This window comes from Ceratotherium simum, chromosome 18 (genome assembly GCF_057802395.1).
Source record: "Ceratotherium simum simum isolate JZ-2026a chromosome 18, ASM5780239v1, whole genome shotgun sequence".
Lineage (NCBI taxonomy): Eukaryota > Metazoa > Chordata > Mammalia > Perissodactyla > Rhinocerotidae > Ceratotherium > Ceratotherium simum.
In genome coordinates this window covers 32,055,873-32,067,877 of record NC_141917.1, presented here as the reverse complement: position 1 = coordinate 32,067,877, position 12,005 = coordinate 32,055,873, and the positions used below count along the sequence as shown (strand labels likewise).

The 12,005-nt window shown below is 34.0% G+C and overlaps 1 protein-coding gene across 7 annotated transcripts in view; it reads left to right on the top strand.

Annotated features, from left to right (window-relative positions):
- RICTOR (RPTOR independent companion of MTOR complex 2) overlaps positions 1-12,005 on the top strand; it is a 116,971-nt gene that overhangs the window by 58,029 nt on the left and 46,937 nt on the right. For all 7 annotated transcript variants that reach the window (XM_087443221.1, XM_087443222.1, XM_004422759.3 and 4 more), the window contains 4 exons: positions 3,096-3,222; positions 4,800-4,969; positions 7,992-8,059; positions 11,343-11,410. In XM_087443221.1, the coding sequence (XP_087299347.1) occupies positions 3,096-3,222; positions 4,800-4,969; positions 7,992-8,059; positions 11,343-11,410 (433 nt within the window). The remainder of the gene's footprint in view (positions 1-3,095; positions 3,223-4,799; positions 4,970-7,991; positions 8,060-11,342; positions 11,411-12,005) is intronic.

Sequence of the window (12,005 nt, the reverse complement as noted above, 5' to 3'; positions counted from 1 at the left end):
AAGAGCAGGAAAATCGCTGGTACCTAGTGGTAGGATATGAGCTCAGGAAGAGTTGTGGCGCAGGGTTCCTCCTTCGTTTAGCTAAAAGCAGTTAGAGTTAAAGGGAAAGCATGCTTGCTGAATGAACAGTGGCCTCTATCGACCAGAGGAACTATAATTTCATCAGTACTTTTAACAGCCGAAGCACATATTTTTTTTTCCAGCAACATCTTGGCAATTGAGCTAGTAGAAATTAATATTATAATCGTTGGGTCACTGTGGTTTTTTTGTATGCATTCAAAAAACTTTTAAAATTTTCTGTGAAAGTATTGATCTTTTATATTTTTAAAAGAAAGGCAGAAACATTTGTTGCTTTAGGATATCTTGCTATATAAATAATTAAGGAATACTTATGTTACTTTTTCTTCTCTTTCACCTATCTCATTTGGAAGATTTTTTGTTAGTTTGCTTGTTTCTTTTTCAGTGTGTCTCTGATTTTTTTTTTTTCTGTCTCTCTCTTCAGTCCAGGTAATCCTCCTGGTTTTTGTTTCTCTCATTTTCTATATAATTTTCCCACTAGTCGGCTGTTGCTACTCTTTATCCTCTTTAAATTCTACTTACTGCCTGCCTAATTTAAGCCATCATTTTCTTTGTATATCATTTCTTTATTCATGTAATAAGAGACTAATATATCACAGAATTTTTTTTGGTGAGGAAGATTGTCCCTGAGCTAACATCTGTGCCAGTCTTCCTCTATTTTTTACGTGGGACGCTGCCATAGTGTGGCTTGACAGGTGGTGTAGGTCCGTGCCCAGAATCTGAACCCGTAAACCCCAGGCCGCCGAAGCAGAGTGCATGAACTTAACCACTAGGCCACCGGACTGGCCCCATCACAGATTTTTTAGAGTTGAAAGGGATTCATTTAACAGAATTACTTGCCCTTGATACACAGCAAGACATTGGCAAAGCCAGAGCAAGGACCCAGTTCTCCAAATTTCCAAACCTACATTGGCCCCCGAGTTCTTTTAATATTAAGCACAACTTGCTTACCTTGGCATTCAGAGCCCACTTTTGGTCCAAACAGTTATGACCTCTCTCATATGCAGTTGTGCGTGTAGACAGCTGCCCATGCAGTTGTGCGTGTAGACAGCTGCCCTCCACCACTATTACGATCATCACTTCTTTCCTACTCTTTTCATTTCCACCCCTTTCTATATTATATTCATCTTGCAGTCTCAGCTCAAATTTCAGATATTCCCTTTAGAGAACTTAATGTTTCTCTAAGTTTTTTATAGCAATTCTACAAGTTTTATTATCTACTCATAATCTTTAATTTGTTCTGTATATGTTTTTCCTATCATGCCAAAAAAAAGATGATTAAACTTTTATATCAGTAGAGACTACATTCTTTGGCTTTTCCCTTATTGAGTACTCATTGATTTATGAGAAAAGCATTCTCTGATTTACACAGAATTTAAGAGTTTCTTTGCATATATTTCCTTGGAAAATAAGAAGAATGATTTCATTTGTATAAATTTAAATTACAGGTATTCTTTCCATAGCACTATGCTTGAGATTCATAGAGTAGAATTTTATGCTTGAAATTCTAGAAATCGTCTGGTCATACACATTTTCATTTTACAAATGAGGAAACTAAGGCACAGAGAGGATTGATTTAGCTGAAGTAACAGTTTATTAATGGTAGATTTAGCTCTGAAAGCCAATTGGCCTGGTTTCCTAGCTAGCTCTTTTCAAAATACATTACATACATTTTACTGTTTGGAGAATTTTTTTATAAACTCCTTATAAGCATAATAATAAATCAGTAAATATTAAAACACAAATTAAAATCATAGGAAGTTAGAATTTTCTTACCCAGGAAGATCAGTTTCCTATACCTCCTTCCCCTTTCCTTGAGGGCCTCCTTTCTTCTCCAACATTTTTGGTTTAGAAACAAATGTGAAAGCTTTTCTAGATTCTATAGTTATTGGAAATCTCTATTTTATGGTTGTGGAACAGCATTCTGTCATTTCAGTTGTACTTTGTAATATCACATAATGCTACTTAAGTGACATAAACCATTTACAAGTACTCTAGCCAGTACAGATCTTTCCTTTGAACTTCTGTAGGACTTAATTGGATATCTTAATTTGGCTATATTACATCCTCTAATTGTTTCATAGCACAAGTCTTATTTTTCAACAGGATTATAAATCCAGGAGCATCCAGGACAGATTAATTATCTCCAATATTTTATCACCACTCAAACAGAAGAAAACATTTTCTTCTACCCCCACTTCAGAGATGTTATTTTGAAATACTTTTTCTACCAAATAGACTTTATTTATTAAACAGTAATTAACCACATAATTTATATTTTTTCTGTTTTCCAAACAGATGTCTATTTTCAGTATTCCAAATATGTTATCGCCAATTAAACTTTTCATTTAAAATGAGATTTATCCAAAGTTTTATCACCAGATACTATTTCCATCATAATTTTTGAAATATTAAAAATAGATTATGGATTATTAACTTTGCCTTTCGGTATAGCAACAAGTGATAGTCAGAGATAGGGAGATTATTAGGCATCTGCTGCAGCAGTCCAATTGAGAAAAGAGTGAGGGCCCAAATCACTGAGTTTGGTGGGGGAGAGAGTAGGGATAATGGAGTAAATTGGTAGGACTTGGTGGTGATTGTATATGGGAAAGGAGCCAGGAATGTAATAGTACAGTAGTATGTGAGTATGTTGACAGCTGTTGTCACCACTGATTTACTTTGTCTAGGTACTGAAAAGTTGTTTAAAATAAAGTTCCTATTGTGGAGGAGCTTAGAGTCTCAGAAACGTTGCATCTTGTTGGTCAACTAATTTATAGTCTAGACTATTAGAGAAAAAAGCCAACACATTTTTACATAGTAGTGATTATTAACATTTATTGCATCAATTATTAGTTATATTAATCCTTTGGATTGTTCATATGAAGCAGAAGATGAAAATTGATACCTGGATCTTATAAATATTCTATGGTCCTAAAACATCTCAATCTAAACAAAATAGGTTTTAAAAATGTATTATGAAGTAAGTAACTTCTTTTTCTGATTCCTCCCTGTTACAGATGATTACTGTGAATGCTTCCTTATTTCCTAGCTCTGTGGCCAACTCATTAATAGCAGTTGGAAATGACGGACTTCAAGAAAGAGACAGAATGGTTCGAGCATGCATTGCCATTATCTGTGAACTAGGTCAGAATTTTATTTGAGTAATAAAAATGTAGTATTTTAGAAAGAATATATAACATTTCTTAACGCCTCTGATACATGAAGTCTTTAGTTATTGGTACAAAGACATGAAAAAGTAGGACATTATACTGATAGGAAAGTAGAGGACTTGCTATTTAACAAATAATTTCAAAGTGACATTAAAATTCTATAAATTTTAAAGTTTTACTCATCATGAAATTTAGTATATACGAATTGTCCAAATTCCAATAATCAGAATAAAATCTCTTAAAGTCTGCTCTCAAACGTTAGTTAACCACACTATCCTGTCTTAATGTGGATTGAAACCAACAAACAATCCACCATACATTAAAAAAAAAAAAGTCTAAATGCAAAAGGATTGAAGAGTTAAATGGGGAAAAAAATGGATGAATATTTATCTGATCATTGTAAGGAAGAGGAAATAATAGAAAAAAGTGATACTATTTCTAAAGTAGAAAAGAAAACTACATACAACAAGTAAACTTAATAAGAAATGTGTATGACTTGTGTGTGTGTTTGAGGGATACTTTTGTCTTTTGAGTTTGTCCAGTTGATTCTCAAGAAGGCACAACTAATCTATACAGGTAGAAATGAGAGCGTTGGTTGCCTGTGTAGTGGAGGGGGACTGATTGAAAAATGGTGTGAGAGAACTTTCTAGGATGATGAAAGTTCTATACCTTGATTTGGGGGTATTGGTTACAAGAATATAGACAACGTTCAGAATTTATTGAACTGTACATTAAGATCTGTGCATTTTACTGCATGTAATTATACCTCAATTTAGAAAAAATAGCAGAAGAAACCTAATTCTAAAATTCAGCTAGAATAGACAGGAGAGATCCAGCCGTGAAAACACTTTTGAAAAAGAATAAATGGAAGGGAAGGGAAAGATTTTTTTCTCATACATTTTTTAAAAACTATTAAGCTAGGTTTTTAAGAGAGAGAAAAATGAAAAAGAATTGAGTTACAGACCCTGATAGAAAACTTTAGTATATTAAAAGTATAAAAATTACTTTGGGAAGCATGTTGGGATAATTGATTAAACATTTGAAAAAGATTGAGTTTATCTTATTAAACCAAACTCAATTTCCTGACAGATTAAAAACTGAAATGTTAATCATGAACTCATTTAAAATATACACAAGTATGTGTCTGCGCATACAAAGAAAATGCCTCATCTTCGAAGTAGAGGAGGAGTTTCTGAGTTTAAAATAAAATCTGAAGTTAAATTACAAGTTAGATAAAAGATTTGAAATGGATAAAGGCTAATATTTCCACTATATAAGGAACTCTTTGGAATTGAAAGAAAAGAAGAACCATTTTAGTAAAATATGGACAAAGGATATGAAAAAACAGTTCAGAGGCATGAAAAAACATCAGGCTTTGGAAAGTATATTCAGTGACTCATTGATATATTTTATCCACGTGCCCTTTTAAATGTCATTGACTAGAAAGTTTTTCAAATCAGAAAGAAAATTGTTTTAAAATAAAATTCCAGATTTCTGATTACTTTTTATTATACCCTATATAATATATTAAGTTTTTATTTTTTATTTTAGCACTTCAGAATCCAGAGGTGGTGGCCCTTCGAGGTGGACTAAACACCATCCTGAAAAATGTGATTGATTGCCAACTAAGTCGAATAAATGAGGCCCTCATTACTACGATTTTGCACCTTCTTAATCATCCAAAGACCCGACAGTATGTGCGAGCTGATGTAGAATTAGAGGTAGGAAATTTAATCTTCTTTTCTAGTTTTAAAATGTGACTTTCAGAATATACTCTTACTTCGAAATTTTAAAGTTAATAGATGCAGCTCAGCATTAATTATCAAACCTGGATTAACTAAGACTGGCTTATTCTTAGCAATATTTTATAGCTCCTTTAGTTTGGACTGAATTGAAAATATTTTTTCTCAAGAATATGTCATCAATGTATAAAGCAAAGGTTATTTTTTTTTATTATCTGTAAAAACTTTACTAAGCAAATTAGAGCACAAGTAACAAATTAGGGCACAAGCACATGCACACTTAGCTGTTTTATTTAAGAAGGCTGTTTCTTTTTAAAGAGTTTAGTACATTCATTGTGTGTGAATGGCTCCTGGTAGTTATATATTATTTATTCAACCATGCTAAAATTCTCTGAACTTGGAAGCATTTGTTAGCAACTAATGACCAAATATACTTAAAGAAATAGAATACATATTTTTCTTTTTAAAATACTCTACAATTTAAATTTTTTTAGTAATTCAGTGTTTTAACAGTCTAAAATAATAAGGCTACTATATTACTCTTTTTTATAATGAAGTATGTAGTGGAGGTTGGAACAGAATTATCACAAACTATATTCTTATAGTTTATTTGTGTGAATGTACTACATTGTCCATTGCAGATATCATACAGAGTATGTTTAAACCAAGTATTTGTTTGTATTTGGGTATGAAATTATGCAAGGTATAAAAGATTTATTGTTTCCTAGTTTGTCTATCTAAATCATTTTATGAAACTTGTCTTAAATCTTATAGTTCTGGTTTTATTATGCCTGTCAGAAATATTTGAGATTATAAAATCAGCATTCATCTATATCATTAACTAACAAATTTAAGTATAATATTCTCCTTAATAAGTGATTTTAAATATATTATTCATGGGAGTCCAGTGGGAATAAACGGGTATTTTTGATATTTTACCATGTGTGTAGCTTTAAGTTTTTCTTTATCAAGTAGAGAAACTATAATTTTAAGATTGGGGAGATGATTATAATAAAGGAAGGTAATATATGTAGGCCTATTTTTTATTCCTGTTTAGATGTACAGCACATTAGCAAAGCCTTTATGTAAATGAAAAACCTCAAAAAATATGGTAGACGTTTAAGTGCACTACTCTCTTTGCTTATATCTTGTTTTTTAAAATCACAAATGTTAGTTCTTTTTTTCCTTAACAAGATCCCCCCAGAATAGCGTAGTGATTGAGAGCATAGACTTTGGGCTATACAGGTCTGGTTTTGATTTTTTGCTCTACTACCTACTAGCTTTATGACTTTGGGCAAATTATTAGCCTCTCTTGGATCCATTTTTTCCCAAATAAAATGAAGGTTATGGTTTTTACCTTAAAGAATTACTATGAAGAATAAATACTGTAGTAGTAGTCGTCGTCGTCGTCGTCGTCGTCGTCGTCATTGTCATAATAATACCAGCAGCTAACACTCAGGTAAAGCTTATAATGAGTTAGGCAGTATTTCCAGGTGCTTTACATATGTTAATCCTAATCTACATAAAATTAGTACCTGGCACATAGTAAATATTCAGCAAATACTGGTTGCCTTGGATGTTATTGATTATCATCATCTTATACTTAATCATCCTCCTCATCATAGTGTCTGCTGTTAAGAGAATACTGTCCTCATTTTTATTAATTATATTTTATGTTTTCATTCTAAATTGATACTTTGATTTTCTTTTCTGCAGACAAAGGAACTATTTTCAGTGCTACTGCCTCTGTTGTTAGGCCCAAATCTTCCTCCTGTTAAAAATCCCTTTTTCGATTTACCCTGGCTTCTATTTCTACTATATGTGATATGTTTTGATCTCAGAGAGAAAAAAATGTGAATTTAATATAATAATGTTATTAGAATAGTCTGTAAGGATTATAAATTAATTGTAATTTTTTATAGTAAAATTAAAAAAAAACTTATATCTTTTAAACTTATACTTCAGAGTAGAATAGGGTAATTCTTAGCGTCTGCTATGGAAAACTAGAAAAGCTGAATAATTGTGGAAATCATACATTTAAAGCATTATAGAGCTGTGAAAGCAATAAGGACCAGAGGGAGTGAAATTCTAGAGAAGAAAGATTCTTTGAGAGTTGCCCTGAAGATCTCCACATGGCCTTGAGGGCACTTGCACATTTGAGGCACAGGCTAGAAGCTACAAATACGACCTAGGCCTAGGTGGAAGACCAGGGTATTTGACAGTCATATGGGTACGGATGACAGGCCTAGAGACGTGAAAAGTCCCCAGACCAAGTGTGATGTACCCCTCCGGACATTTGCTGAAATAAGAATCTATGCAGATTCTATGACACTGCAGAAGCTGCAGCGTCAAAGCCTGAGGAAAGCACAGTGGAATGTGCTGCAGGCTCCACTGCATAGGACTCAAAGGCCTCCTGGGAGGATGGGCCATGGCGGAAGTGGAAAGGCCTCTAAGTAGTGAATTTACAGTGATTTAAAATGAGCAAGGTTGTGAATACAAAGACAATACACAAAAATAACTTGGAGTTCTTTATACTAGCAACAAAAGGAGAATGCAATTTATAAAATAAAACCATTTAAATAATGTTCAAAAATAGACAAAACTAAGTCATAGTGTTAGAAGTTAGGATAGTAATCTTGTGGTCATTAGTGACTGAGTATCCCAGGAATAAGGAGGCGTTGAGGATGCTGATGTTTTCTTCATTTGGTACTAGTTACAGGAGTGTGCTTAGTTTGAGAAAATCCATCAAACCCTCCATCCATGATTTGTGCACTGTTTTGTATATATGTTATACCTCAATTTAAAAGTTCAAAAGTTCAATTTGTACGTTAAAAAAAATCACTCAAATTCCTTGATGATGGGTTTGAAGAAATAAGTCTCTCAAACAGTGTAGCCAATGAAAGATATAGAGAAGTGGAATTAATTTAAGCTTGTTACACGAAGAATACATTTCCTAATGAGTTTTTTTTCTTCTTCTTTTTCTGCTTTTTTTAAAAATTAGCGAATTTTAGCACCCTATACTGATTTTCACTACAGACATAGTCCAGATACAGCTGAAGGACAGCTCAAGTAAGTACCATTTGTTCCTAGTGATTTATAAGGTGGTGTGAGTGTTGCTATTAAAGCTTTTAGATTTGCCTGATTTTATGTAAAGCCAGAACAATGTGAGTTAAAGTAAATTTCATGTAGTTATGTTGTAGTTCTCTCATAATATAATTAATTGGTTTAAAAAATTAAAAGTAAGCTTTGGAAAATTTAAAGACTTGGAATTAATTTCTTATTTTAAAAATGTAAGATAGGCTGCAGTAGAAGCCTAGATCTTTAATTGTTTTTCTGTTGTATGTATTTTTAGCATAATTACATTGAGAGACTAAAAGAATGAAATAACAAAAGAGAATAGAATGAGGAGCTCCCTTAACAAATTGAGTAAGCAGAAAGATATACTAAGTAGAATTTGGAGAGTAAAGTTAATAGGGAAATACAAGGAGATAGAGAAAAGATTGTTTTCTAGAAATGGGGCTGAATAATTTTCAGAGTCTTTTTGGAGAGAAAAGCACGTGTTCACTAGGTATTCTGGGATAACTTTATAACTAAATTGATTCAGGGATCAAATAATGTACTATCTGTGAAAATTTTACAAACGACGCAGTTCCAATAAATATACTATGAGGTGTTTTTCTAGTAGGATTATTGGATTGCAGGCATACTCACTTATTTTGATAGCTAGTGTATATTTAAAATTCCTCACTAACTTTTGGAACGTCGTGAAATGGGGATAGTTTTATTGTTTTTCATTTTTCTCCTGAATTAAAAATAGTGGTTTCAGGGGCTAGCCCCGTGGCAGAGTGGTTAAGTTCTGTGCTCTCTGCTTTGGTGGCCCAGCTTTGTGGGTTCAGATCCCAGGCGTAGACCTACACTAGTCCTCACCCATGCTGAGGTGGCGACCCACATCTGAAATAGAGGAAGATTGGCATAGATGTTAGCTCAGGGCGAATCTTCCTCACCAAAAGAAAAAAAAAAAATCAAAAAAACATAGTGGCTTCATATCTTTAATTATCTCCATCACTGGACTTATCACACCCTAAGTTATCATCACCTGAGCTAAGAAGTCAAAATGGCCTCTGTTTAAGACTGCTCAAACCTTACTTCTGCTAAGTTATGAATTGGGATTCTTAACCCCATTCTTGGCTTCTCTTTATACTTGGACATCCTCTTGATTGATGGAGCATGTATACATTTTCTGTTGCTGCATGACAAATTACTAGAAGTGTAGCAGCTTAAAATAACGTTGGTTTATTAGCTTATAGTTCAGTAGGTCAGAAGTCTGGCACAGCTCCTATCTGGAGGTTCTGGTGAAAAATCCATTTCCAGGCTCATTTGGATTGTTGGCAGAATTTGTTTCTTTGCTGTGTACAACTGAGGTCCCTGTTTCTTTGCTGACTCTCAGCTGGGGCCTACTCTTAGCTTCTAGAGGCTACCCTCTTTCCTTGGTACATGGCTCCCTTATCTTCAAACACAGCAAAAATTCTGTGAATCCTTGTGCTTTGAATCTCTCTGACTACCTCTTCTGCCACCAGTTAGAGAAAGCTTCCAGTTAGATCAAGCCTACCAGATGATTTCCCGATCTTAAGGTCTGCTGCTGTATAACAGAAACATAATCACAATCATGGCAGTGATATCATCTTCACAGGATCCAGGGCCTAGGGCATGGAGTCTTGAGGGGATGGGGGGCATTTTTAGAATTCTACGTAATAGGATGAGCAAGAAATGAACCTGGATATTTTTTAGAGTTGACGGGAAAAAAGAACATTCCACTAGAATCCTTCCTTTCTTATATGGTTCTCTCCTTTACTTTCATTAAGTTTCTGGAACATGGGCAGTTTTGGGTGCATGGGTACATTATGGTCAGGGAATAAGGAAATGAGTGATTTTTTAAAACTATTACAAATTTATTGAATATTTTAGAGAATAGATTACCAGGCAATCAATTTAAGTATGTCACTAACATTTTTAAGAGAAGGAGCACCAAAAGTTTAATCACACAGTTGTCCAATTCTCATTTCTTCCACCACTCCACCTCCCCATTTTACTTTCTGTTATATTCTTATTTTGATTGGTGCTACAGAGCTTAGTGTGGTTTGTTTTGTGCATGTGTGTTTTTAAGCGTTTCATTCCTTCTTTGTAGACTGATTGCTCACTGCCCTTTAATTTGATTTTCTGTCGTTCTTTATGCCGTCTGTTTTTTCTTTCTCAGTTCTCTGGAGTTCTGTATTCTCAGATCTTTATTAGGGAAGAAAAAAAGATGGCACAGAAAAAAATAGACAGTCAATAGGGTAGAGATGGTTGAAGTGGCATAAATAAAGAGTGCAAGGTTGCTATTAAGTATTGAAACTGGCCATAAGCCATACATGGATGTTTAATGAATTTAAATAGTTCTATTGCTTAATTAATTTTCATAAGCTATTGCATAGAAAGGAACAAGTGAGACTATTGGATGCACAATTATGAAAGGAGAAATTAGCTAGTGACATTATAGTAATATCTGGTTATTTAATAACATCTCAGTGAACATATGGGTTGTTGAGCTTGCTTGTTAGAAATGCTACAGTAAGTTTGGGGCAAGAATTTTGAAGTAAAGAGAATACATGTGGTAAAAGAAAGAGGTTTATGTGGTCATTTTTTTGCTAAGAGGCAGGCTTGCGACAGAGATGCTTATTAAGCAGGCTGGTGTTGGTCTCTAATGCTCAATTAAAGGTGTTAATGAGCTATCTAAGGATAGTTTTCAAAAAGAGCAGGAAATGTAGAACTGAATAGAAAAGTGGAATTTATAACTTATTTTAAACCATATCATGAATTTTAAATTGGCAGGGGAGTCAGTATATAATTGGGTAATTTGCTTTGAGGTAGATCTGATCTTTTTTTTTTAATGTGTTGTCTTATTTCCTGTGTAAATATTTAAACATTAATTAATGATAGCTCTGGGGCCGGCCCAGTGATGAAGCAGTTAAGTTCCCGCGTTCCACTTCGGCGGCCCAGGGTTCGCCAGTTCGGATCCTGGGTGCGGAGCTGCTCACCACTCATCAAGCCACGCTGAGGCGGCGTCCCACGTAGGAGAACTAGAAGGACCTACCACTAGGATATACAACTATGTACTGGGGACTTTGGGGAGAAAAAAGAAAAAAAAAAAGAGGAAGATTGACAATAGATGTTTTAGCTCAGGGACAATCTTCCTCAAAAAAAAAAAAAAACTTGATAGCTCTTATCAGAATACAGTAGCAGGAAAAACTCACTTTTTATTTTAACATTTTATTTCTTTGATTTTCCCCTTCCCGCCCCCTTCCACCCCCAACAGAGAAGACAGAGAAGCAAGGTTTCTAGCCAGTAAAATGGGAATTATAGCAACATTCCGGTCATGGGCAGGTAAGTTACTCTGTGCTGCTTTATAATATCCAATAAGAAAAACTTGACTATTTTTTCAAATGTTAAATTATTATTGCAGCATCTAATTTAGATGTTAACCTAGTCTTTATATGTTTAGAGCCAAAGTGATTTGTAAAAAATTATTAAAATTGACTATTTGTAAATCAATGTACTAATTATTACCTGGGCGGTTAAAAACAATTAAATATGATCTATATCAAAAAAATTTTAGGAGTGTTAGCTGTATATGTAACTAAAGTTTGTTACCTAAACATACAAGATAGAATGTCATAAATACCAAATAAGCAAGATAGGCCATCAGTAGTCCCAAATTTCTTGAGAAGGGAAATTATGCATGTTTTATCTTCCCATGGAATAAAAAGCAAATGTTTTTCTTAAAATAATACCACTAAATGTGTTACTTTATTTTTTTTTTTTGGAGGAAGATCAGCCATGAGCTAACATCTGGTGCCAATCCTCCTCTTTTTTTTTTTTTGCTGAGGAAGGTTGGCCCCGAGCTAACATCTGTGCCCTTCTTCCTCCACTTTATATGGGACGCTGCCACAGCATGGCCTGACGAGCAGTGCATCGGTGC